This window comes from Seriola aureovittata, chromosome 24 (assembly GCF_021018895.1).
Source record: "Seriola aureovittata isolate HTS-2021-v1 ecotype China chromosome 24, ASM2101889v1, whole genome shotgun sequence".
In the NCBI taxonomy this organism is placed as follows: Eukaryota; Metazoa; Chordata; class Actinopteri; order Carangiformes; family Carangidae; genus Seriola; species Seriola aureovittata.
The window spans coordinates 8,272,306-8,296,566 of NC_079387.1; the positions used below are offsets into that span (position 1 = coordinate 8,272,306).

The 24,261-nt window shown below is 40.1% G+C and overlaps 1 protein-coding gene and 1 long non-coding RNA gene across 2 annotated transcripts in view; one reads left to right on the forward strand and one right to left on the reverse strand.

The window, feature by feature from the left end:
• LOC130165662 (uncharacterized) overlaps positions 1-24,006 on the forward strand; it is a 133,453-nt gene extending 109,447 nt beyond the window's left edge. The window contains exons 3-4 of the long non-coding RNA XR_008826880.1: positions 20,166-20,286; positions 22,328-24,006. This is a non-coding gene — a long non-coding RNA (uncharacterized LOC130165662). The remainder of the gene's footprint in view (positions 1-20,165; positions 20,287-22,327) is intronic.
• ndfip2 (Nedd4 family interacting protein 2) lies at positions 1,375-11,034 on the reverse strand. The gene is made up of 8 exons (XM_056371111.1): positions 10,791-11,034; positions 6,858-7,086; positions 6,440-6,570; positions 5,850-5,937; positions 5,528-5,652; positions 4,564-4,630; positions 4,359-4,465; positions 1,375-4,275 (listed from the first exon to the last, which is right to left on the reverse strand). Exons 1-7 carry the CDS (start codon positions 10,815-10,817, stop codon positions 4,362-4,364), a joined length of 771 nt encoding a protein of 256 aa, XP_056227086.1. The 5' UTR covers positions 10,818-11,034; the 3' UTR covers positions 1,375-4,275; positions 4,359-4,361.
• Positions 24,007-24,261: the final 255 nt, after the last annotated feature.

The window sequence follows — 24,261 nt, forward strand, 5'->3', positions numbered from 1 at the left end:
GACGGCTGAACTCAGATCAGTGGTCGGGTCATGCCGCCATTTAAACTTCAATAAAGCTACAAGAGTAAAATGGCTCACAAATCATCCATGTAGCATAGAGAAACTAGACCATAAAAATAAGATATCAAATCATCAATGAAACAGGAGACATTTAATAAAACGGCAAAAGAGGTGTTAAATAAATATTTTAGAATGCTGACTTTTAGATTTTATAGATAATAAAGATGTCTGCTCATCAAAGCCATAAGAACCATTCAACTTTCATGGTCCCACGCTGGTCCTGCTGTTCTCCCATACTTTAATAACTAATAATATTACACTGTCTCCCGCATGGGTAGAGTTGGGGAGTCCCTTCACCCCAAGACTCATGAAACTTAAATTGAACATAAAAGATTTCAGATTCCAGATGAAGAAAGTGAATTCTTCACCCCCCCCCAAAAAAAAAAAAAAACGAAGATCTTTTTGGTGAGAGACCCATAAAGATGACCCACGAGTGTCCTTAAGCGTTGTCAAAAAAGGCGAAAGATAAGCAGTGAAGTTAACAGGAATCCAGAGACATAATAACGAAGGACATGCTTGAGTTGGAGTCAGGCTTTCTCAAGAGTTTTGACACTGATAAGAGCTTTGACCCACATAAGGAAAGTGTGCTGAGCTGTTAATAAAGATGAAAGATTTTTCAAGCAGTATTTGGCTCCATCTAGTGGATCCAATGATACAAACTGTCTTCTGGTGATATATGAGAATTAAAATCAGTTAATAGTACTCCCACCATGTTAGAGAATATGTTTATGGTCATTATCTTAGTGGAGGATGAACTCCCTGACCAACCAGTCTGTTGCTTTGTTACATGACATTTCCTCACCATGGAAACATGCAGCATTACTGCTACAACAAGTTCAGCACTTCATCTGCATGACTTTCCCTGTCGGTGAACTTCTTTGTTACCCAGAGAAGCACAAGTCTAGTAATGCACGGGCTTAGCTGGATATTCAGGACATTTCTCTCTTCGAGTAGTTATTATATCTTCAGTTCATTTCTTCTTTATTGAAGTGAGATGTGAAGGCCGGGGGGGTTACAACAGAGAATGGCAAGTGAAGCTGGTTGAAGGGCAGTTGTCTGGATGACTACTACATCTTAATAAGGAATAAATATGGACTTTAGATGATGCAGAATAATCAGTTTTGGATCATGATTGCTTTAAAAAAGGCAAACCGCCTAATTGTTTTTATTTTGTAGTGCAATTTTGATAATCCTAGTTTCTTCCGTAATATATTTCCCTAATTCACACTGTTGAATGTGTGCAAATGATAGCAAGCTGTATGATTTAAAACACTGAGGTTTAAAGTGCAGTAAAAACACAACCCAACATAAAACTTAACTGGCAGGCTTTTGAAGTTTATTGGCATTTTGGCAAGACAACGTCTGTCAATTAAATTCCAGTTACAATTTACAATAAATGCATAACAACTGTTACATGGATTATTTTTGACCAAAAAGAATTGCCTGGCTGCCGTCTCTCTTTTTTTCTTCTTCAATTATTTACAAAGAAATGTATTTGCAGTAGATTAATCCTAATAGTAACCCACGCGTTCGGGTGGATAAATCATGCAGCAGAGCTTGAATTCATTGAAAGATCTTGATATTGCTGAAAGAGGCTTTTAGTGGGATATGACCAGAGTCTCAAAAAAGAAAAAGAAAGAAAAAGTTTGGCAATACTCAAGCTGTCACAGTTTAGGCTAAAAGCGATGAAACAAGACACACAATAACAATATTATCATTTTTGAAAAAATAAAAAGTGCAAAAGGCAAATAATCCATTTGGGATGATTAGGAATTCCAGTTGAAAAACTTGGATGGCTAATATAACTTTTTTTTTTTTCTTTTTCTACCCCCGCATCAAGTTAAGCAGATTCATAAATCATACTGTACAGAAGTTCTTCAAAGTGCAAATATTATGAATTGGCATAAGCTGGTATATACATTTCATTTTCTGGATGGCAAAAATAATCACAAAGCAAGGTTCTTTTTCTTTGTCCAGTCAGGCTCCATTTTCATGACGTACACGCTGGACATCATCCCCTGACTTTATCGCTGTTACACACACACACACACACACAGTCACAGAAATGGCAACACCTGCTTTGATATTGTTCTCAGTTCATCACATAATAAAAAGTTTGTTTTGTCCACACAGAAGCCGCCTTCTCATTAGGAGCTATGTTACATCACCAAAAGCTTCTCACTCCGTGAAAAGAAAAAGGAAGAAAATTCAAATCTAACCTTATCATAAACGTCGAAATCCCAGAGAGAGATCCATGTGCTGGTTTTCTCTACATCATGCAACACATGCACAACCAGTCATGTTATTAATTGGTTTTATTGCACTGCATTTCCTCTGATTTACTAGTAATTAAAATCGTTTTGTTGGCGAGTGTGCACGGTACACACTTAACTTCAGTCAGCACCTCAGCTTTACCTAAAAATAACAACCACTTCACTCTGGACCAAACCTGACGTCCTCTTTAGATCTCTGAAGACTAAACTATTCAACTACATCTATTCCATTATCACAGGACTTTACAGCCACATGTATATTATTGTAGGCCATTACAAACAACTAAATTGCATAAGACTCTTTTACTCTAGAGAGTTTTTACTCAAGCCTGGCACGTTAACAGTTACTGCATTGTGCTGGATGTAAAATGCTTATTCCACTTCCACAGCAGTGAAGCAGGAGGTGCATACGAGGCCGTCCTCCTGCCTTTGGGCCACTTTCCACAGATCCGACCGGAGCAGCCTGTGTGGCCTAAAAACACTGATTTATCCAAGGAGCTTTCACTGATTAGCCGTGGCCCTCGGTGCCTTACAGATTCTGTTTTGCCAGACGTATTTGGCAATCAGCGTGGAGAAGAAAAGAGATTGGTTGCGGTGAAGGAGTTTTTTAGCCGACGCTGTAAAATACGGTCAAGAACAGATGATTGAGGTTTGGTTTCAGTCAAGCAGGCATTTTGGGAGCATTCCTTTCATTTTTCTTTGATTCAAACAGAGAGAATGCCAACCAGTGCAGAGGTAAATGTAGCCCTCCTCTACAAATGTCATGATGGAAAAAATATTTCTACTGCATAGGTCAGGTCAGCGTGACAGTTGTCATTAGAAGACCTGGAAATCTCTTTGTGCACATTCCACATTAGGTTTACAGTCTTTTTTTTTTTCCAATTTACTTTCTTTGACTGACAAACTGGCTTCTTCAGACAAAGCTTCTGGTTTTTTATTTCAAACTTATGTTGTAAAACAACATATTGTTTCCTGTTTCAGTAAGTTCAGCCAAAGTCCAAAGGTCAGAGCTTATTTAGACTTAGAAATTGGAGATTATGAAACAAATTCTAATCTGTTTTCTGCCCTGTGTTATATTGTCAGCCACTTTTCATCACAGTAAGACAGAGAGTTACTTTTGGCTTCTGCTTATTCATTTCATTTAACAGGCCGTAATAATGCTACATCACAGTTAAAGTAAGACTTCTTCGAGACACCCTGAAATTAAAAAATGTGGAATGGTAAAACCAGTACTTAAAACTGCTGCAGATGTGCTGTAATGTGCAGAAGTCTTTTACTGCAGTAGGTGAATTCCTTACTTGATCTCAGTCGCAAAATTCGGAGACAAACGAAGCAAAGTTGGAGGGAAAATCTGAATATCAAAGTCTCAGAATAGGTTTCCACCTCCTACACTTTTTCTGTTTTGAAATTGCAAATGTCACTTTATAGACACAGTTATACGCTGGTAACACTGCTGTCACTGCGTTTACACAGAAAAAGCAATGTCGTCAAATGAGCTGACTTAACAAATGTTGCAACTACCAAGATTATGCGAACACATTTCCAACATTTAAGACATTTATTCATTGTGCTTTCATTCAGTGTTAGTTTAAAATCCGATTTCTTCTTCTGTCTTTATACCAGGTGTCGGCTGAGGTCATGTTTGTCAACCGCACTGCTGCTCTTAAGAGACATGACACACGCGTTGGCTCGGCGTCATCGAGCTTTGAATCAAAGGAAAATGAAAATCAAAGATGGAGGGTTGTTTTCTCCTCGGTTCAGAAGTAGTGACTTCAGAGTGAGCTTTGTTATGCTTTTAATGAGACTGGTAACACTTTCTCCCTACTTTCTTTCCTTCATTCCTTCCCCGCCTCCTCTCTTCACTGCAAGGCTCCTCAGTCAGGTCATTCGAGGGGGAGGGAGGGAACTTCACATTGAAAAGGAATGGCGATGGCGTGGAGACCTGTGGGAAATGAAATCTCATCATTAGGGCTGCAGTGTAGTGATTTTTTCTCTTTCAGGTTTTCAGAGCAGATCTTACACTACCTTTTAGTAGAGGAAGAAGAGGCGTGTTCTATGAGAGGTGGCCATGTTCTCTGACATGTTGCGGACTTTTAGATAGTTAACGAAACCTCTGAAGAAGAGCAGGAGACCTGTGGAGGGAGGATAACTCTTTAATCACCTCACAGCAGAAACTTCCACATTTTTCCACTTCGCAGAAACATTCTGTAGAATTTAACAAGAAACTCACCGAGCAGCAGGAAGATCCACCAGAGCCAGTACTGACCATTGAAGTAGCCAGTGAAGTAGTCAGAGAACTGCAAACAGGAAAAGACATTTGTCTCTTTAAGCATTTTTACTTACAATTAAATCTACTCAGGGTTTTATGACCATTATTATCGGACTCTTTAAAGATACACAGCACTTCTCCTGAGATATAACAGCCCAAAGATATTTTCATCCTTAAAGCTCTTTTCTTGTATAAAGTGAAACATGAAATACCTCTGTTAAAGTGGAAAGTAAATCCCACATTTGTGTAGCTTGTCAGTCACACACACTCACATCTTTCAGACTGTGTTTTTGTCTCTCAGGGTTTCTCAGTATAACATCTGTGACACTGGTCATTCTTGGCTGTTCAATAACTCCACTGGAGCATAACATGTTACATGAGCAGGCATGGGTTACTTACATCATAGACAGTCGCCCTCCCTCTCCTGACTTGTGTAACTTGTGGTCTCTTTGCCACTGCATTTGGACTCTATGATAATTCTACTCTTTCAACTTGCTGCTCATTGTTAGCTTCACTCTGCAGAATGATCCATGTGTTTTGGCACAAGGAGGCTGTTGAACTGATGTTTCTCGATGCTCACCTTAATTCTGAGTTAAATATGTGGATGGACGAACTGATTTTGCAACATCAAAAGAGAATGGACTATTCTCAATTTAGCTGGTGACCTGCTGTGTGGAGTATTTAAACTTTTGAATCATAGATTAGGGATTTCAGCGAGGTAGATGTGAGAAGCGTTTTTGACAAGGTTACTGAACTTTTTTGTAAAAAGAAAAAAGATTATTTTTATATGGTTTAACACATGTCAGGAGGGAGGTCTAGTCTTTGACAGTAACTTTTTCAAAGGTTATCTCCAGAATAAAACTGTATTAAGTGTTACCCCGCTGCTGGTGAAAATTCAGCGCAGCACAAATATAAAAATACAAACCCTGACGATGAGAATCCACTTGATGAGGGACAGGCCGAAGCCACAGATGGCTCCGTAGCGTCCTGCGATGGTGTTGGTCAAACAGAAGGACAAACAGAACCCGATCCAGTTGAACAGGAAGGCCACTAGAGGGACAAACATTAAGACATCTGGTCATTTTTCTTTATAATAATAACACAAAGTAAGAGAAAATATGATACATTCAGGAAACACTTGTTTAGTTGTTTAAGTATAATAGGATTCAAGAGTGTGTCATTGGCTTGGTAAAAACAAACACTGTTTTGACAGATGCATCAAAGATGTTGACATGAGACAGACTTACTGAAAAAGGCCAGCATGAAGATCCCATCGTTCCCAACTCGCAGCTGATCGGCGTCACTGAAATCATCTCTGGGGGGGAATTCATCATCCTAACAGACAGACACACACACACACACACACACACACACACAAACAAACAACCCCCAGCAGATAAACATATGAGACTGGTTTAAAGCAAACATGCCATGACACAAAGTCAACAGATGAGTTGCAACACATGTTTGACCTGAGAGCCGTGTCATTCATGGACCTTCCCCCTTGGCATTTTCATAAATGCTCAGTCTGTTCTTGAAGTGACTCATGGCGTACAACAGTGGATGTCATGAACTCAAACTTCATAAAGCTGGTCAACAATTATATAGGGCTTAATACATCTGAGACGTTTGGTACAGAAGTTCAAAATCTGCCTTCAGCAAATTTACACAGTCAGACTGTGAGATAAAAAAATATATGACGTGTGAAAACAAAAAAAGATTCTTACGTGTCAAATATTTCATGAGGGTGGGGCAGTTCTGAACGTTAACCATAATCTGTGTGGCATGCATTGAGGTGAACTCTATCTGTATAGTGTATAAGAGTGTAATTCCTCACCCGTGGCATCACCTCCACAGCGGAGGCAGCCATGGCGGCAGCTTTGGCCTTCTCCGCTTCGTCATATGTGGGCAGTGACGTGGCGACGCTGTAGGGTGGGGGCACTGGGAAGTCACCTTGGAAACTAGTTTCTGTGGGAGGGACGGAGAGGGAAGAAGGCGCATTTACAAAAAGGAAAGAAATGGAACCGCATTCTGTATTTAGCTAAGTAGCTGCCAGTAATGTGGTAATGCTGTCATGGAAATCAGCAGTGACTCATGAGTAAAGTCAGTCCAATAATTGGCACAAAATTGCAGAGATGTAATCCTGTTGCTGCTGTAGGAAGCATGCAGCCACACTTTGGAGAAATGAAGTTGCAGCTAAGAGAATGTACATTTAAGGCTGAAATTTTTATTTTTTTTTATTTTTTTAAACACACCGGGTGCAGCTGCAGTTGCCCCAAGGTCAATGGATGCGTATGGAGGTGGAGGGGCCTCCGCTTCTCCCTGAGACCTCGATCCCGATGATTCCCCTGCTGATGAGGCACAGGCCGAGCTGGCCTGGGCCTGGCTGTGGTCCTGGCTGGACGTGCTGGCCTGAGCCGCTGCAGAGGTGCACGGCTGCTGCTCACTGGTGGAGGCTTCTGAAGAGTCATCCTCATTGTGCAACTGTTGGGGGAATCAGCACAAGCGGGTCAGCTGATTAGCCAGCCAAAAAAAGTGTGGCTGCTCGAGGGGATGCTCACACTGTTCCACATTTCTAAAACTGGCACCAATCATGTGCATTCTTCTACGCAGACACTTTCTAAAGCTGAGAGAAGTATGACTGTGAAAACCACACTTTTTGTGAGCTCACACATCAGATTGTGTAACAATAGTTGTGACTTGACTAAAATAACAACCAGAGAGTAAAAGAGGAAAGCAACAGTCATAAACTCAGTTGTCATTAGCTGCAATTTTGGGGATTTTGGTGACGTATTTTGTGGTTGCACATCACAAATGTTTGCTTACAGCAGCAGCAACATCAGTTAGGCAACACAATATTTGCACAGGAACAAGTTTCAGTGACCTACAGTGTGTTCTTGGTTACATCTTATAGGCTCATATACAATACATGGTGATTTTTCCCCAGTATTTTACATATTGTCTACATCATAGACTTTACATGAAGGTCAATTTTCCATAAAAGTTTATTTGACTTACAGTTGCAGTCTTGTTGTTGTCTTTGTTTGCTTTTAGAGAGATATTTATTTTGTGTCAAGTTTTTTTGGGGGGTTTTTAAACATCACTGTCATTCCCATCATCCTTTGCAATTGACAGTAGTTTCTGGAGTTTTGTATTCTGTTTAGCAGCGCACAAAAATGCTACATTGTGTTGAGGAAATGTCATGAAATCAATCAGCCAGGTATCATAAGCCATCATCAGTAATAAATCAAATTAATAAAAGGTCTATTCATTAATGTTTAATTTAGTTACACGCTCGCAGATTCTCATGAAATCAAATCCAGTCTTTGATGCTTTCAGCATTTTGCTGCGATCAGCGTAGGTGCAGTCAGTAATTACCATCCTGTAGAGCAGGTTTTACTGGCAGTGGTGGGGCCAGCCATTCCACATTGCCAGCATAACCATGAGGGATGCATGTATGTCATCCAGTGCACTTTTATCTAATTGATAACAGCCTGACTGTTTACTCCTCATCCGCCTACAGCCATGTCAGACCTGTACTAAGACACTGCTAATCTGAATCCAACATTTCCTACTGCTGCTGCTTCACATTATAAGCGCTCAGCTAGCAAAACACTAAGTGGCTCTTTTGTTGCGAGGCAGTCATAAGATTACAACTTTAACTGCTAAGATAAAGCATGTGCTGGAATAAAATTACTGGTGGTGGTGGTGCTGGGTAAGAGCAGTACCATATGCCCTCAACAGAATGTTTGACACTGTATGAACAGAGGTGGCAAACTACACTGGTATGCCAACAGAGGAAGGTCTCTGGGAAAGCGATACACATGTAATCAGTTAATGAGAGTCCCCTCTACGGCCGAGGGAGTTCTTTACAGGATCAAGTACATTCATTTTCGCCAGACGAAAGGTCCAAACCCCTTCTGAAATTACAGAGGGGTGAGGGGAACATGATGGTTACAGAGCGGCTGACGGGAAATCCGGGTTGGCAAAGTTAGGGAGAGCGATCCTGTCTCACCTCCGCTGTGACTTCTATCAGTGTGTCCTTGAGAAAGTTAACTTGAACAAAAACAGATCCACAACAATTTGTTGTGCAATCCTTGTCCTTGATAAAAATTTGACTTTTTTTTTTGTTTAAACATCACATTGTTTTTTTATGATTTATTCACTGGTACAAAACCCAGCTTTAACAGATAACAAACACAGACTAATCAATCATGCGTAATGCTTCTGATAAAAACAAATGATTCACCAAAGCTGTCTTTAAACAATGTGGATAAGCGAGTTAAACTTGTTCTTTGCCCTGAGACAAATTTCTGAACAACACAACTCAAAGAAATGAGCGGCTGATAGTTTGTGTTGATATGCCAAACATCATAACTCTTCTGCTTTTAACATTTTTGTCCAATAGCTTCATTAAGTTTGCAGTTTGCAAGATAAGGACAGGAAATGTTGATGCGGTGGTACCTAAATGCTGAGGGCAATTTTAGTTTTGGTTTTAAACTTCCTTTGGTTTTGGCTACAAGTAGGTTGAAACCTATATTTTTCATGGTATTTCTGAGTCCTAATCATCAGGATCATAATTATGTGTTTAAAAGGGAAATTTGTCAACATTTTCCATGAAGTAATGGCAATTTTCTTGCAGTGGTATTACACCACTACAAACAGGGAAAACACCATCTGACTAATAACAGAAGAGCTCAATTAACTAGTGGACATTTTTTAAAGACACAGTCAAAATTACAAGGAAACTTGTTCATCACCACGCAGATAAACTTCTGGAAAAATCTTGGGAATTCAAACCACCCTGTAAACCTCCACCAGCGCAGGGTCGGTGTACAAGGCAGGGAGTGAATGAGTGCCTGACGACTGGCTCAGAATCAAGGACAAAGCATAACGCACCCCCGCGCACAGGGGATTACATAAGATCTTAACAACATAGCCCAAAGCCTCCTTGTGTGTCCAAATATACCCGAAACTCATGCAGGCCGGCTCAGAGCAGCAGTGCCCCATACTTGAAGAAATCTGAGTATTATTTAAAAAAGAAAACAATAGATCGAGGGTAAAACGTGTGGGTGTAATGAGATGAAGATGGGGCTGTCTGCACAACACAACATCTGTTAACTTTTATCAGTTTGGCCTGAAGGTGTTGAACTGTACAGAGTTATTGCGTATTACTTCTTACAGAAAACTTTATTATTGTTGAAATGTCTGCTCTGTTCAAGGTTGAACAGTTAGAACACAACACTGATTTTCTTTGGCTCGTTCTGACCCCTGTGGGATTAACACTCACATACCCAGAACCACAGGCATCCAAGCACAAAGCGGACTTTATCCCAAAGTGGTCATAAATGTCTCCAATATTTCTCAGCTGCTATTGTTATTATACATGTGTGGTAATATGTAAAAGAAATAGTCTCCACATGTTTAGGCCAGTTAACACAAGTATTTACCATTTTATGAGGTAGACACTTTTTTCGTTTCAGCTAGGACTGGGAACACAAATTGTACTGCCATTAAATTTTGTGCCAGGAAATAAAGTAAGTGGTACTATGGAAAAGTTAGCTATTAAGTTATTAATTACCAAGTTATTAGTGACAATCCTTTCACATTACTCTTAATTCCTTTGGACTTGAGAACTTAAACGAGGAGTTTGCTAATCTTGGAAATGATAAAAACATTTAACTAAGTGACTGAAGAATGTCCCATAAAGCCGTAATAGACATTAGCCAGCTAATAGATTCCCCTGCTAACACTAACTTACAGCTTAGCTTGTTAACTGGTGTTAGCCGTGTGACTGACACAGGCTTTGTAATTACCACGCAAATAAACCTTAGAGAGGGTTTATAAGTGTGTAATACAGTTTATTCGGGTGTTAACTTTCAAGGGCCTACGTGACTGATCTGAGCTAACGCTAGCCTAGCCAATGCGGAAGTGTCTGATGGAAGGCTAGGTGTCAAAACAAAACAATTTGTGGAAAAACACATGTCGAAAATATAACAGAGGTAAAGTATCAGAGGTCAGTTAACCGGTATTGATCTCGAGTCTGCGTAATACAACTTCTTTTAATAGTTTTTTTTTTTTTTTTTTCTTTTCTTTTTGGAAAGCCTTAATTTAAGCAAGGCCTTGTTTCCTGTGTCAGGCAGGCCGAGCTATCAAACGGTGTTTTGATCCCCTCTGTCCACACTCACCACTTGGTATCGGCTTGCTGGGTCCATCCCGACGAGAATCAGCTGGCGAGGAAGCCAGCCGAGAAAACCAGAGGAAAATCTGACTTGTGTTTACCCCCGAATTTTGTGTTACGGGCAGGAGATACTTCCCCCAAACAACGCTGAATATCAGGATACAAGTCGATGAAAGCAATGGCTGCAATCCACAGTGCAACTGCTTAGAAAAATACCGTTGTTGGTGAAACGTTGATCAACAGAGTCAAGCTGCAACGGAAACGTACAACTTCCGGTCAAATATTTCAAAATAAAATTTTGTAAACGTAATGCGTCTCATAACATTGGGCGAGCATGTCTCCGATACAATGGTGTGATACATGATTTGGATGTATTCCTTTTTGTTGAATGTATTTGAGGTGTAATTTTTTTGGACATCCAATCTGTGTGAAAATGATTGACTAATAACTGCCACACATATATATATATATATTTTTTTTTTTTTGGCTCTTGGTGTAGGTTTATTTTGAAGGCGGATTCCCTTTATTTCTGATTTTAGCCCAACTCTGGCTAACTTGATGGCGGGGGCCAAACATGGATTTCCACAGATTGAGGAAGTGTGATGACGCAAATTCTCACGAAGTGGTAAATATACCTGTAACCAGTAGGTGGAGCCAAAGCCAACTTTTGTCGGTAAACCACCACCCGCAGCTTTTTAATGACGTTTGAGATCATGAAAAGATTGTTACATGGTGTACTCAGGTGTATGTACTTTTAATATGTAGTGTAATTAATAATAATAAAAAATAAAGAATTATGATAAAAAATGCCTCAGGTGTATGGGTTGTATTTAACAAAAGTGTAAATAATCTCTTCACCCTATAGGCTAATGTTTGTCATTCTTTTGTCTTTTTCTCTGTTCACAAATTTCACTGTATTTATGCTTTCACATAGCTTCACAGGAATACCACCAAGTTTCTGGTGCCATGTTTAATTTTTAATCTTTAATTTATCCATAACCCAAGAATATTTACAATATAAAGGCTATATTTTGTACCTTCCCAAGGTAATTCCACCTCTGGAGCAGATTGCATCACTATCTGAGATGTTTAGAACAACATTCAACACAAATTTGACACAACAATCCCAAATCAAGGCCGACTTACTAGCTTTTCCAGAGCTTTCAACAGTATCACAAAGTCTTTATCAGGTTTTACGTGGTCTTAATTTATTAGCCAACAATAAAGAAATGTCAACTGAGTGACAAACTCCAGATGCTGATGCAGTCTGTTTCTGGTAAGAGGACCTTGAAATATGTTTTTTTGTTTGTTTTATTTAGTCAAGCCATTACTTCTACTAATATTCATGAAGTTAAAGTTCTGCAAAACACCTCTTCATTGTTTTATCAACTCTTTTTGCAACATGGATTCATTTTTATGCAACAGCTTTTGGAAATCATAGTTTGTAGGTTTCTCTTGAAAACTTTGTGAACTTTAGCATTGCAGATGTAGAGGTAGTGTATCTCTTTTTTTTTTTATACCTTTGACACATTAGCTTCTCTTACCAGAAACAGTACAGTAAAGCCCCTCGGTGATCCCACCTTCAGCTACAAAGAGATCTGTCCTTGTGCATGTATAACACCTATAGAAACAAGCAGGTCCTGAACCTCCTGAGCCCTCTCCCACAGAGAATAACCTCAGATGGATTTCATGGTCTTTGCTCTCGGCTGCGAGCGTACCGGGGGGATTGCACTTTGCAATATCTGGCCAATATTAACAGCTCACTGTCAAAAAGAAATAACACTGACCTATTTCACAGGATGCACAGAGATAGTTGACCGTGTGTATTTGTTTTTCTGTGCCAAATATTGCGTAATTTCAAACAGATTTCCAACAGTCATGTCGTTAAGCAAAAGGCTGACCCAAAACCATCATGTTAAAAGTAAATTGCTGAAAATAAATGGCAATGTTTCAAGTTTTTCTCATCAATAAGCAAAATGATAAACAGTATTAAATTCCCTTGCCCTAGTGCATAATAAATACACCATGCGTTTGTTTATATCAGGAGAGTGAGGCAGGTTTGTGTCATTCTCAAGTTTACTCTGTCATGTGTTCTTGCTTCTGTGCTAATCCTGGATCAGCATTGCAGTTGAGTGGCGTATAATAGGTTCTTGGTACCGTTATGAATGCGAGTACTGGAGTTTCAAGGATAAAGCACAAAGAGGTTCGGAAACCATTACACATCGACTTTAAAGGAATAGTTCAGGGTTTTCAGAAGCCTATCTGACAAAAAAGGAGCTGTAGGAGTGCAATGAATATAGGGCAATTTGAAGACAAATACTCCTGTGGTGTATTGCAAATAGGATAGTTTTAGCTGCAAAGCTATTAGTGTTTTTCCCAAACTTCATTTCAACCCCACTAGCATTTCCAACATGCTGCTGATAAATGCTCCTTCTAAAACCTCCAAAAACTTAGTGCAGATACTTTTGTAAAAGAACTCCAGTGATGTTCTTTCTCTCCTATCTGCCCAGTCTATCTCTGTAATACACTTACCATTCCTCCAATTTGCCCAAAGCTGGCTAAAGCCACCCTAAACAGAGTGAACAATGAATGCACAGCGAGGTATTGATAAAAGGCTCTTCTTGAATTAAATATTAATCCCATTCGCTAAGAAGGGGATTACTGTAGTACATGTATCAGTTAAGCAGCTCATGCTGAGAAGGAGAGGGAAGGAGAGGGTTGAAAAATGTGAGAAAGACATGAGGTGAGATGCAGAAAAAGGTATTTGCCACATCCTGAATCATTCCATCGTAAAGTGTTTTGCCCTTTGCAAGGCAGCAGGCATTAGCAGCATTAAGGATTAATGTGTAGTAGTGATATATGAGTTTCTGCCTGCACCTTTCTACAGCAGCAGGCCTGCAGGAGAGTAAAGAGGACTTGAAGTCATTTGCCCAGCTGCTGTTACAACCCCACTTTTAGAGCCTATAATAGTTCTTTAGAGCATCCATCACTGACACACACACACACCTGCAAGCAGATGTATGCACACCCACACATGCACACACTCACACACACCACACAATCAGGATGCTGTTACTTGGCAACATCATTTCAAGGTAAATAGGTGCTATAAAAAGGTGTTATATAAAGAAACAGTGGGTGTCTCTGTCACATGCTGCAGCTTTTCAGAGGTGGCAGACTCATTCTTATGCTGTGAAAGCTTTCGCTATTTGACTGGAGGTGAGTGTTTTGTTCGAGGCTGATGGACTTGGTGTATTACAGCAGAAGACATCTGTTGGTTTTGAATGGATACAAGCTGCAATTTAATTGCCTGACTGTAGTGTCTTTTGGGTGGATTTACATTTTATGTGTGGAAATGTGGGGAAAATTGCATTAGAGGAAGGATGTGTGGAGGGCTCCAATGTATTTCTTAAATGTTATAAATAAATTCTGACAAAAAATGATCATTACTCAGTCTGTAGAGCATAAACAGTGAAATATTTTATGTGAGGGACTGCATGAAAATTGGTGGGAGGGGGGTTTGAAAAGGGGTCAGACAGGGGGAGGGTTATATATTTGGTTCATATATTTGCAAAGTTAGACCATCCATTATTCCCACCTTGACAAAAAGAGAAAAATATGAAATGTGTCATATAGATGTATAGGTTGCAAAGTGGTTAAATTGTCAGAACAAAACATGAACAACTGCATTAGAAAAGTCAAAGAAAATATTCATAACTGTGGAAAGGCTCGGCCCCACCTCAGTAATTTGTTACTTTTCTTAAACAGCGTATGAGATATGTACAGTATCTTTCTCTGGAACAGAATACATCATCATGTTGTATCCTGGGGTTCGATAAAGACTATAACACATGCTGCGCAAAAGATTGTAAAGTAATAAAGAGGTTTTGTAGTTTTCTGACTGTCAAATATATTAAATAATTGAAAAGCCTAGAGCAGAGCTTTGATAACCACTAGATACAATGAGGACTTTGAATGCATTAATGATGAATGCATGCACTTGATCACAACATACATAATGCAAGCAAATGTTATGAAACATGTTCAAATTTTGCAGATTACTGAAGAAAGATTTGAATTCAGTTTCCATCCAGCCCACCTCTTCACGCTGTAAGAACAGAGCAGTAATTGAAAAGTTAAATAAGCAGAAACTCTTTCCATTAAATTAGCCCCTGTACAGTACAAACTCCAAACATGGGGTAATTAAACGTGTAATTATGGTGTCTATGGCTCTATCGACACAGGCTAAGTAAAATGTCTTTTATATAGCCGTCGGTATGGGCTACAAGCAGCTGCTAATTAGCAAGAAATGTGAAATCAGAGAGCATTAATCACACGAACACGCCTCTCTGTGTCTGCTGATGAGTGTGTAGGCGTGTGAATGTGTGTGGGGGGGTGCAGTGGAGCATACAGTGCATGCATGTATACTGTGTGTACTTAAAGTGTCCAGCAGAGGGCAGAAAACACAAGGTTATACTCTACATCCTGTGGAATCACACTGTGTGTCATGTTTCCTTTTAAAATAATGCACATTTTATGTTTCACTCACACTTAGGAAATCCAAGTATGTTAAAGCCTACTGGCGTTATTATTACAATTGTGTTTAATGGGATCACAGTGATTGTTCAGCCTTTGTCTTGTGCAGAGCGACTGCGATAAAACCAGAATGCCACCACTCATTTAGCTCTGACCATACAGAACGGCTAATGAGTGGACATAATGTCTGCAGGGAATGTGAATGCACACTCCAAAAAATGTCCATGTAACAAGTCATTTCATTTTGTATTCTGACTTAAAAGTGAGGAAAAAAAAAATACAGTCCGACCATTTCATCCATCATGAAACATGTAACATTATTTTGAAGTGAGATCTTCCATGAAACACTGATGAATCCGGAGAAAGTGCAGTGGGAAGATTTGAATTATTCCACGGCATCTGGCAGAGCTGAATATGAGACTGAAAGACCTTTTTAAGATAATCATTTTTGGTCATGCTAGAATTTTGTGTAATGACAAGTGCAAGTGGATGAAACTTAAGAAACAGTGTTAAATTAATCTACATACTGTACCTGCTCTTCATAAGTCATCAGCCTCATATTGTCCCGGCTTGGTCTGCCTCTCTACTCTACTCTACCTGCCTTACCCACATTTGTTTTGTCAGTCTAACCATTGTGTTTTGATCAAGTTAACAAGCTTTTGATGAAATGAAAGTTCGATCGCTGCTGATAATTTCTTTTGCTGCTATTTGATGTTGGGTTGTCTGATGACCCCATCAGTTAAAGTTCACTAACAGCAGGCTACTGCACCAGATTTATTCATAACAACTGTGGTACATTTCCCCATACTAACATCTAACACACCCTGTACGCACAGCTAGGATCAAACAATCATTAAATATTTAGTAATGGGAAATATTCATCTAAATTAAGTTTTAAATCACTTACTTAAGTTTTATCCCATATCACATGATTGGTTAATATAAAGAGTATAGCAGCTCTAAAGTGTATTTTGAAACTAACTTGAACAGTCAGTCAAGCAGGGGAAGTAAAGGACAAAGGTCTCACAGCATGGAGAACAACTTTATTAGTAAAAACTGTGATAATTGTACATATTTAAGTATATGTACACTTTTGGGGGACATATAAAAGTTGAATCAGAGCGCGCAGACCTCCACCAAGGCCGTATCAAACACCATGACCCAGACTTAAGAGAGAAAAATAATCAAATTCATCATAAATGATCCAGTTCTGCCCCAAAATTGAGAGAGGTCTTCCCTGACCCACGCCTCGTCCCTCCACCAAGCTCAGTGTAAATCCTTGGTAGCAATGCAAAACACAAACCAAGATAGAAACATGATGATCAGATTGGGCCCAGTGACATTTAAAAATGTGGTTTTCACATGGGTATTTATGAGATAAGTAGATAAGTGTTTGGCCTCCTGACAATAACAACATGTCAGTTTATCACGTTTATGTATATCATGCCTGACAGACAGCTGCTGTTGTGCTTAGATGGTATTTTAGGAGATACGCTCAATTTTCATGGGATAATGTTGTGTACTAAATCATGTAGCTCAACACTGCTGTATTCACCGAAGACGCGGCGACAGCTGGGTGATATGGATGCAAAGAGCTAATCACATTCAATCAAACATAACATTAATCATGTGAACTTGGCCTGTATAAAACTTTCCTCCGCAGTTTGACAAAGCAAAACAGTGGTCAGTATTCTCTTTTATGTCTCTTCAAAAAGCCTGTTTTTTCTCAATAATTATTGCAGTGAGCAGATGTGAGTCAAGATACAAGTGAGTTGTTTCTGGGTCATACATAATAGGACATGTTATTCTCAGTAGTATTGAACACTTGGGGAATAGCCCTTTAAATGTTTAATGATTAAGGGATCATTTGCTTCTGCAAGAAAAGTTCAGCGTCTGGGATCATCCCCTCTCAGTGGGCTGTCAAGATATTGTCTGGTAGAGTTCTTCTTCTTCGCCTGCAGGTCGGTTCCAGACTGAATGTTTTACAAAATAAAAGACAGGTTTTAACATGTGACGAGAGAGAAAGTGAGATGCATGCAAGAGAGGGAGTAATGAACGACAGAGTGTATTAAGATGAGTGAAAGAGAGCAAGCGAGACAGAGGGAAAGAACAGTAAAGGGAGAAGTAGGCTAATACACTGCTACTGCTGTTGCATATCATTGAGTTCATAAAACAGAAAGGCATCATCAAAAAGCACATCGCAGAGTCAGTGTATTCCCTCTAGTCTCCGAGACTGTCTTTTGATGCTGAAAAAGACTTTCTTTCTCTCTCCATCCATCCCTTCTCCCTCCTACTCTCTCCCACGCTCCCTCCATTGCTCGCCGCTCTGCTGATGAATTAAAAGAAAGTATGTCAGTTGGCAGGCAGGGAGAGGAAGAAAAAAAAAAAGAGACATCAGAAAGAATTCATTCATTGAGTTTCTCAAGAAGAAAGTGAGTCTCCACCACCTCGTGAGGTTTTCGGGGCTCGGAGGAGGTTATTTGGGTCGGCCATTAGGGTTAAGAATCCACCTCAGTCTGTCCTCTCGGCACTTTGAGCTCGGGTCAACATAAACACAACAAGAACAGGACAAATGTATTAATAAGCTGCTGCACATTCCCACCAGAACTACTCGGCTTCAGTTTCCACGGAGTGCCGAGCAACACTAAACACATCTACTGTATGTAGGAAGCTCTGGCTGCTGTTGCTATGCGACTGTTGAAGGCCTGCTTGGAGTACTGTACATCACTGCTGTGCTAAAAGTTGCAATGCGTTTATTTATCCAATTTATTTCAAATTCTTGATAAGAAATAATAATTAAATATTCTTTACGCTGCTTTTATGAAAGCAATAAATCACTCACCACAGTGCTTGAGAGCATCTCATGTATAGATGTCCACTATGAAAGCTTTTGAGGCATATTGCCTAAATGAAGTATGAACTAAGGTGTATAGTTTAGTTTTAACAACATTCAACAACGCATTCCCCCGAATATCTGAGTTTCATCATAGTTCTTTGAGCAATTATACAGATCCAGCTCCTTGGCATTGCCAGCTAATGGTGCCAAGCCCAAAGGGTACGCCTTTATCTATCTTTTTAATTTCCATATGTGAAGAGCTTGTTCATCTTTAAGGCTTCAGTATCAGGATCGAGACCGAATCAATATGATCAAGAGCAGGTGCCGCTTGTGAAAAATACTGTTTTCTTTTGTTCCGATAACCTTTGGTTGACTTTTAGTTTACGGCCCCCTCGAGTGCTTTTTATTAGTGACTTGGCATCTGGTTTGCCCGAGGTCATCTATCACAATATCTCTGTCGGGCTTTCAACGACCACCTCGCTCCTGAGCAACACCAGGCAGAGACTGGAAGCTCTGATGTAAGATGAAATCCTTTATCTGTTTTCTAAAATAAGGTCTGGGGGACAGTTGTTTCCTGCGCTGCAAAAAAAAAACAAAAACCTGAGAAAGTTGAAGAGTGGGAAAGAGTAGGAGTATGTTTTTGCCTCTCCAAACAGCAGAAACGATCTGGGGACCTGAGCTGTGCTAGAAACAGTTTGACAGCAAAAGAACTCTCTTGCAAATCTCTACTTTGGTTTCTTTGAATGTGATGGTTCAGAGGGGAAAAAGTGTGTGTACTGTGAGTAGGAAGTTATGCAGGTAGGTACTGGTGGATAAACAAACATATTGAGTGGATATGCTATATTAAACCTTAACCAAAGCTTCTGCAACATAGTTAGAAGCTTTTCTGAGCCGTCATGATGATCTGAAACTCCAGCGAGGACTGATTATCCACCCTCATGATTGGCCAGGCCTCATTACAACATATTCCAACCTCCGAAAGAGTAGGAGCCTGTCCTAGAGACAAATACTGTGTGTGCCTTGTTATCAACAACAGCCTCCTTCAAACTGCTGAACAATGAAATTCTTTAATGATTAGTTTAATGATAAATTGTGCAATATATACCTTGGGGTTAGAACCCTTATATACATTATAAAGGCTCCAAAGGAAAGAGATTAAAAATCTATCACATGTACCCCAAGGGACTCATATACTGTGGCGAGGCAGGGGGAATTGGAAAGCCAAGCTCAGCATTTCCTCAAGCCATTATGCATAAATAATATGTGATAGAGCCAATATATATTTTCCCTACCTGAGACGGAGGGGAGGTCATCACACACCTAGAGGGTTTCCATCCAGCAGCTTTCTCCCTCTTCTCGCTGGAAGTGTATTTCATTGAACTACATCCTTTCCCTTCCTGAAACTGACAAGTTTGTCATGTGTGGCTCATTCAGATGAAACTGCTGCGCTCTGTCGCAGGCTGTTCTTCCACAATTTGTGAAAGGTGCTTGAGTCTCTACACCTGTAAACGGCCCCTGCAGCTATTTAGCACTTTTGTCGAGAGTGTCTTTGTTAAAGCTTTTCACTCTGTCCTTTGTGTGTCGGTCCTGAAAAGTAGTAAGATCAACAACAGAGCAGCCCTCTAACCCCTGAGGCCACTCGGTCAGAGGTGAAAAGAACCATCTTTCTCAACACTTGTCAGTGTTTCTTGTAGGATTTTTTTCAGCAGTGGGGGCATGCTATGGGGGGGGGGGGGGGGGGGGGGAGTCAGTGGCAAAGTGGGGGGGGGGGGTAGAGTCAGTGGCAAAGTGGGGGGGGGGGGTAGAGTCAGTGGCAAAGTTTGCACCCAGGCTCATCTCTGGCCCGCCACTGCTAAATGAATGTAGAGGAAACACTGCTTGTAAGCGGCGTTTGATCTTAAATCTTAAGTCATTTCAGTCTTTGCTCTCAGTGTCCGCCCTCAAAGTTCATATGATTGGCTGACACTTCAACATACAACCAAACACCCCTCTGTTTTCTACCCCACTTAGTACAATCCGGGTTCCCCCTTCTATAAATCAAATTGGATTCAACTACCACCTGTTTGACAGTCGGACCTTTCACCTCGGCTTGGACGGAGCTCGGATGGGAGCACATGCTACAAACATTTGGGTAAGTTCAATTCAATGAAATATCACGAAACAAGTATGAAAATAAGCAGCATCAAATGCCTTTGTGTAGCTCTGCCATTAACTTCCAAATCATGTCAAAGGAAATCGTAGTAGTAGTAGTATTAATAATTGAAATTTAATTTCTCTGTTGACTTTCAAACATCTGAACTGGTGATATCATTGATAAAAAATGTAGGAAAAGGCAAAGAAAAATCAAAACAAAGAGGGGAAGACGGCCTGTGGTGCTTTAGTCAGAAAACTTTACACCACATTTGTGTCTGTGTGCACTTCTCTGTTCATTCAGCAGCCTGGACAGAAGACAGACTTATATAATGACAAAACATATAATATTTTCTGACAGTTAAGAGATAAGGCTTTGCAGAAAACAGTGTGTGTCTTTGCTTGTCAAATAGTTTGTTGCAGTGGCATGAGGAGGTTGACTGTTCAGACTGAGATGTGCCACATTCACCCACGTTGTAGTAAAGAGGAGCGTCTGTCCATAAGACCAAAAGGTGGCCACTGTTGGGTCTGAGCTCTACCTGGGCACCATTATGTTAACAGTACTCTACCTCATGAGCTGGACACCAAATATGTTAGATTTCGGTTGTTTATCAATTTATTGGCTATCAAAAATTAAGAAAATATTAATATTAAAAATATTAATATTAAATAATAACTTTAAAATGAATTAAAGTTCACGGTGCACCAGCCTAAACTAATAGGCAAAATAGCCAATATGGTTTTAGTCTCAATTTATTACCATTAGTCTGGAACTCTGATTAATCATTAGCTTACTAACTATAACCAAATTACCAAATCAATAGTAAGTTACAGTTGAAGGATTGGAATTCTACCGAGTAGAGGTTGGCAATATTCACGCTTGTGCAACATTAAACACACCAGTAGTTATACTTAGTTATTTATTTACAATGGAGCAGAGTAAAATACAATGTCTAATCTAGCATATACAGGTGTTTGTGTCTGTGGGGACACAGACAAAGGCAAGATGGCCGACTCAAAGTGGTCACTGTGACCACATGACCTGAACAAAGAAGACTACAAAGATGGCGGTAAACAAAGAAACTACTAAAATGGCCACTGAGACCACTTAGTGTGTGTGAGAGGGAAGGTGTGAGTTTCTTTGTTAGCCTAGCTCATGTAATCTAAAGGTACCAGGTTAGAGGGGGGAGGTTAGCTTCATGCAGGTTCTAGGACTGAGACGTACTGCTATGTGTGTGAACATACGAGTACTCGATTAACTGTATGACTGACCACAACCTAAGCAAACATCACAACAACAAGACATCAATCAACAAGTACATTAACAAGTTAAGACTTCTGCTGCTTATCTATGCTGTGCTGTGCTGTTTTTGTTTGGTGACACCCTTGGGGGTCACATGTCACACGCTGACCATGGCTGGCCAGTAAGGTCCGTGGGGGGAAGGGTCATCCCCAGGTGTGAACCGTGAGGAACTGTGGGGTGTGAATTCCTTTGTCCAGTGAAGCAAAGAAACATTTGGTCTATTGAATGATTGAGTCCCGACACCACTAATGATAAAAGGTACCTGGACCACAGGTCGGACCAACCAACCACCACTGCTTATTATATATAGCTGACATGTATTGTAGTGGGGAAGAGGAAAAACAATACAACTGATCTTTATTGTGCTAGATGCCACAAAGCTCAATGACTTACATTAGCCAAAATAACACAGTCACAGTCACGTGCTACAATAAGAAGCCCATTAGCCTGTTCCCCTCTTTCTTAGCAAGGGCCATGCCATGGTCTTTGTGTCATTTATCCATTACTTTAATCTTTTATTCATTTATCTTTAACATTACAAATATTCACTTATTCCTCTCTGGGCTGCAGCCGTCTTTAAATTTCTGTATATTGTTATCTTATCACCACCAATGACCTCAACCACTTCAATATTTAGTAATGAAACACGATGAAAGTGTCATGTTTTATGTATATCACTGCAGCGCAAGCATTTTCTACCATGTCAAAACACTTAGATTTGGTTTATTTCTTCTTACAGGCGGAGACGGCTGTTTCTCAATATCACACTCAACTGCGTGAGGACCGTGACCGTCTGCAGAGCGGTGAGAGGGTTTCTTTTATCTTCACATGTTTTATTCTTACACAAAATGCTCACTTTTCAATCCTGTGGCTTTCACTCTTACAACAGAGAGATTTAATTTATCCAGAAAATTCAATCAAATACATGCATTTTCATCTCAATTTAGTCTTCCCTCAACATAGGTACAAGCCACCACCTGTAATTTCACATCATAGACATCAGTTGTTCTTGTCAATAAAACTCACACTTCCCCAAATCTAGGAGAACTGTTGTAATACAAATTTCACTTGGCTTTTCTATGATTCAATGAAAAAATGACATAGTAGAATAAGACATAAAAACATTCAAATAGTTATAGTATAGTAAGATATGGAGACGTCATAGTATAGTAAGGCCTTAAAAGTGAAAAGATGACATTCTATGGTATTGCAAAAAAATGTGAAAAAACAACATAGTATAGTGAGGAATAAAAACATCCAAAAAGGTCATAGTATATTAAGGTATAAAGACGTCATAGTAAAGTAAGGCCAGAAAAGTCGTAAGATGTGTGTGTGTGTGTGTGTGCGCGCGGTGCGGTCTGTCGGTCGGTCGCTGGCTGGCTGGCTGGCTGGCTGGCTGGCTGGCTGGCTGGCTGGCTGGCTCTGTTTTGTCTTCCGGAGCCTCAGGGAAAGGTTTACGTTGATGGTATGCTGACGTCAGATATTGGCCTCTGTGACCTCCGATGTCCATCATTCCTCAGGTGAAAGCTTTTATTGGTCACAAGCGGCTGAGCACCAGGAAATGAGTCAACTTAAACCACACTGGTGTGTTTGGATCTTTTAAACAGACATGGGTCTTTACTTTGTTTTGAATTCTTTCATTGTGCTTTCTTCATTGACTTTGCCTTTATCAACTACAGGAATAAATGAAGCAACTGTCATCTTAACTTTGAACTCTTTATATAACTTAAGTGATTAGTTTTGGAAATGTCTTGTATTTGGACTAGATGTGTAATCAGTAGTGACCTTTCAGGACCCAGTGCTGTTTACCGGCTCCATGAGGAACAACCTGGATCCTTTCAACCAACACATGGATTAGGAACTGTAGAATGCTCTGCACACACACACACACAACCCTAACCCTAGTAGGAGCTGCATGTAGCATTTGTCATAAGTCATAATCAGGTGTATTTGTACATATTGTCTGCGAAATATTGTGGTGTCCCCTGGGTGAAGGGCATATTTGGGCCTTTATTGTGGGAATGAGAACTTTGATTGTGTTTGAAATGCAAAAGTCACAGCGGCCAACAGAATGAGAAATGTAGCAAGTGATGTGGTTGTCCTACAGTCTAGCTTTTGAATTAGTCATGAACAAGTCTTTACTCTGTCAAGAAGACAATCATGTGGTATTTGGATTGACTTTTTTTGTGTCGGGATGGGGAAAGGCAAGGAGCGCCTTGTGACGGGTAGGTTATGCACACATGGCCAAAGGGGCTTTTCATTGTGGTGGATTGTGTGGAGTTGTGTTTTTATCTGCAAATGTGCTCGGCGGTTTACTTTGACTTTTGTGTTGGGATGGGGAAAGGCAAGGGTAGGATTGTTTTTTTTAATCTGCAAATGTGCTCGGCGGTGTAGAGGCTGTGTGTTTGTTAAGAGTGTAGAAGGTGATTTTGTAGGTTTTTATCTCAACACAATTGAGTACAAATGCGGTTTGTACTTGACTCCAATAAAACCGGTGAGGTAAGCAGTTGACCAACAGACACATTGTTTTTTCAAAATAAAAGCAAAATGCAGTTTATTATTTGGTGTTGCAGAACGAGTCCCCGGATTTGTCCAGACAGTCGCCTGCAAGAAGACACGACAGGGAAAGCGTTAGCAGTGATATGAGAGATACTTAGGTAAAGTTTGACTTAG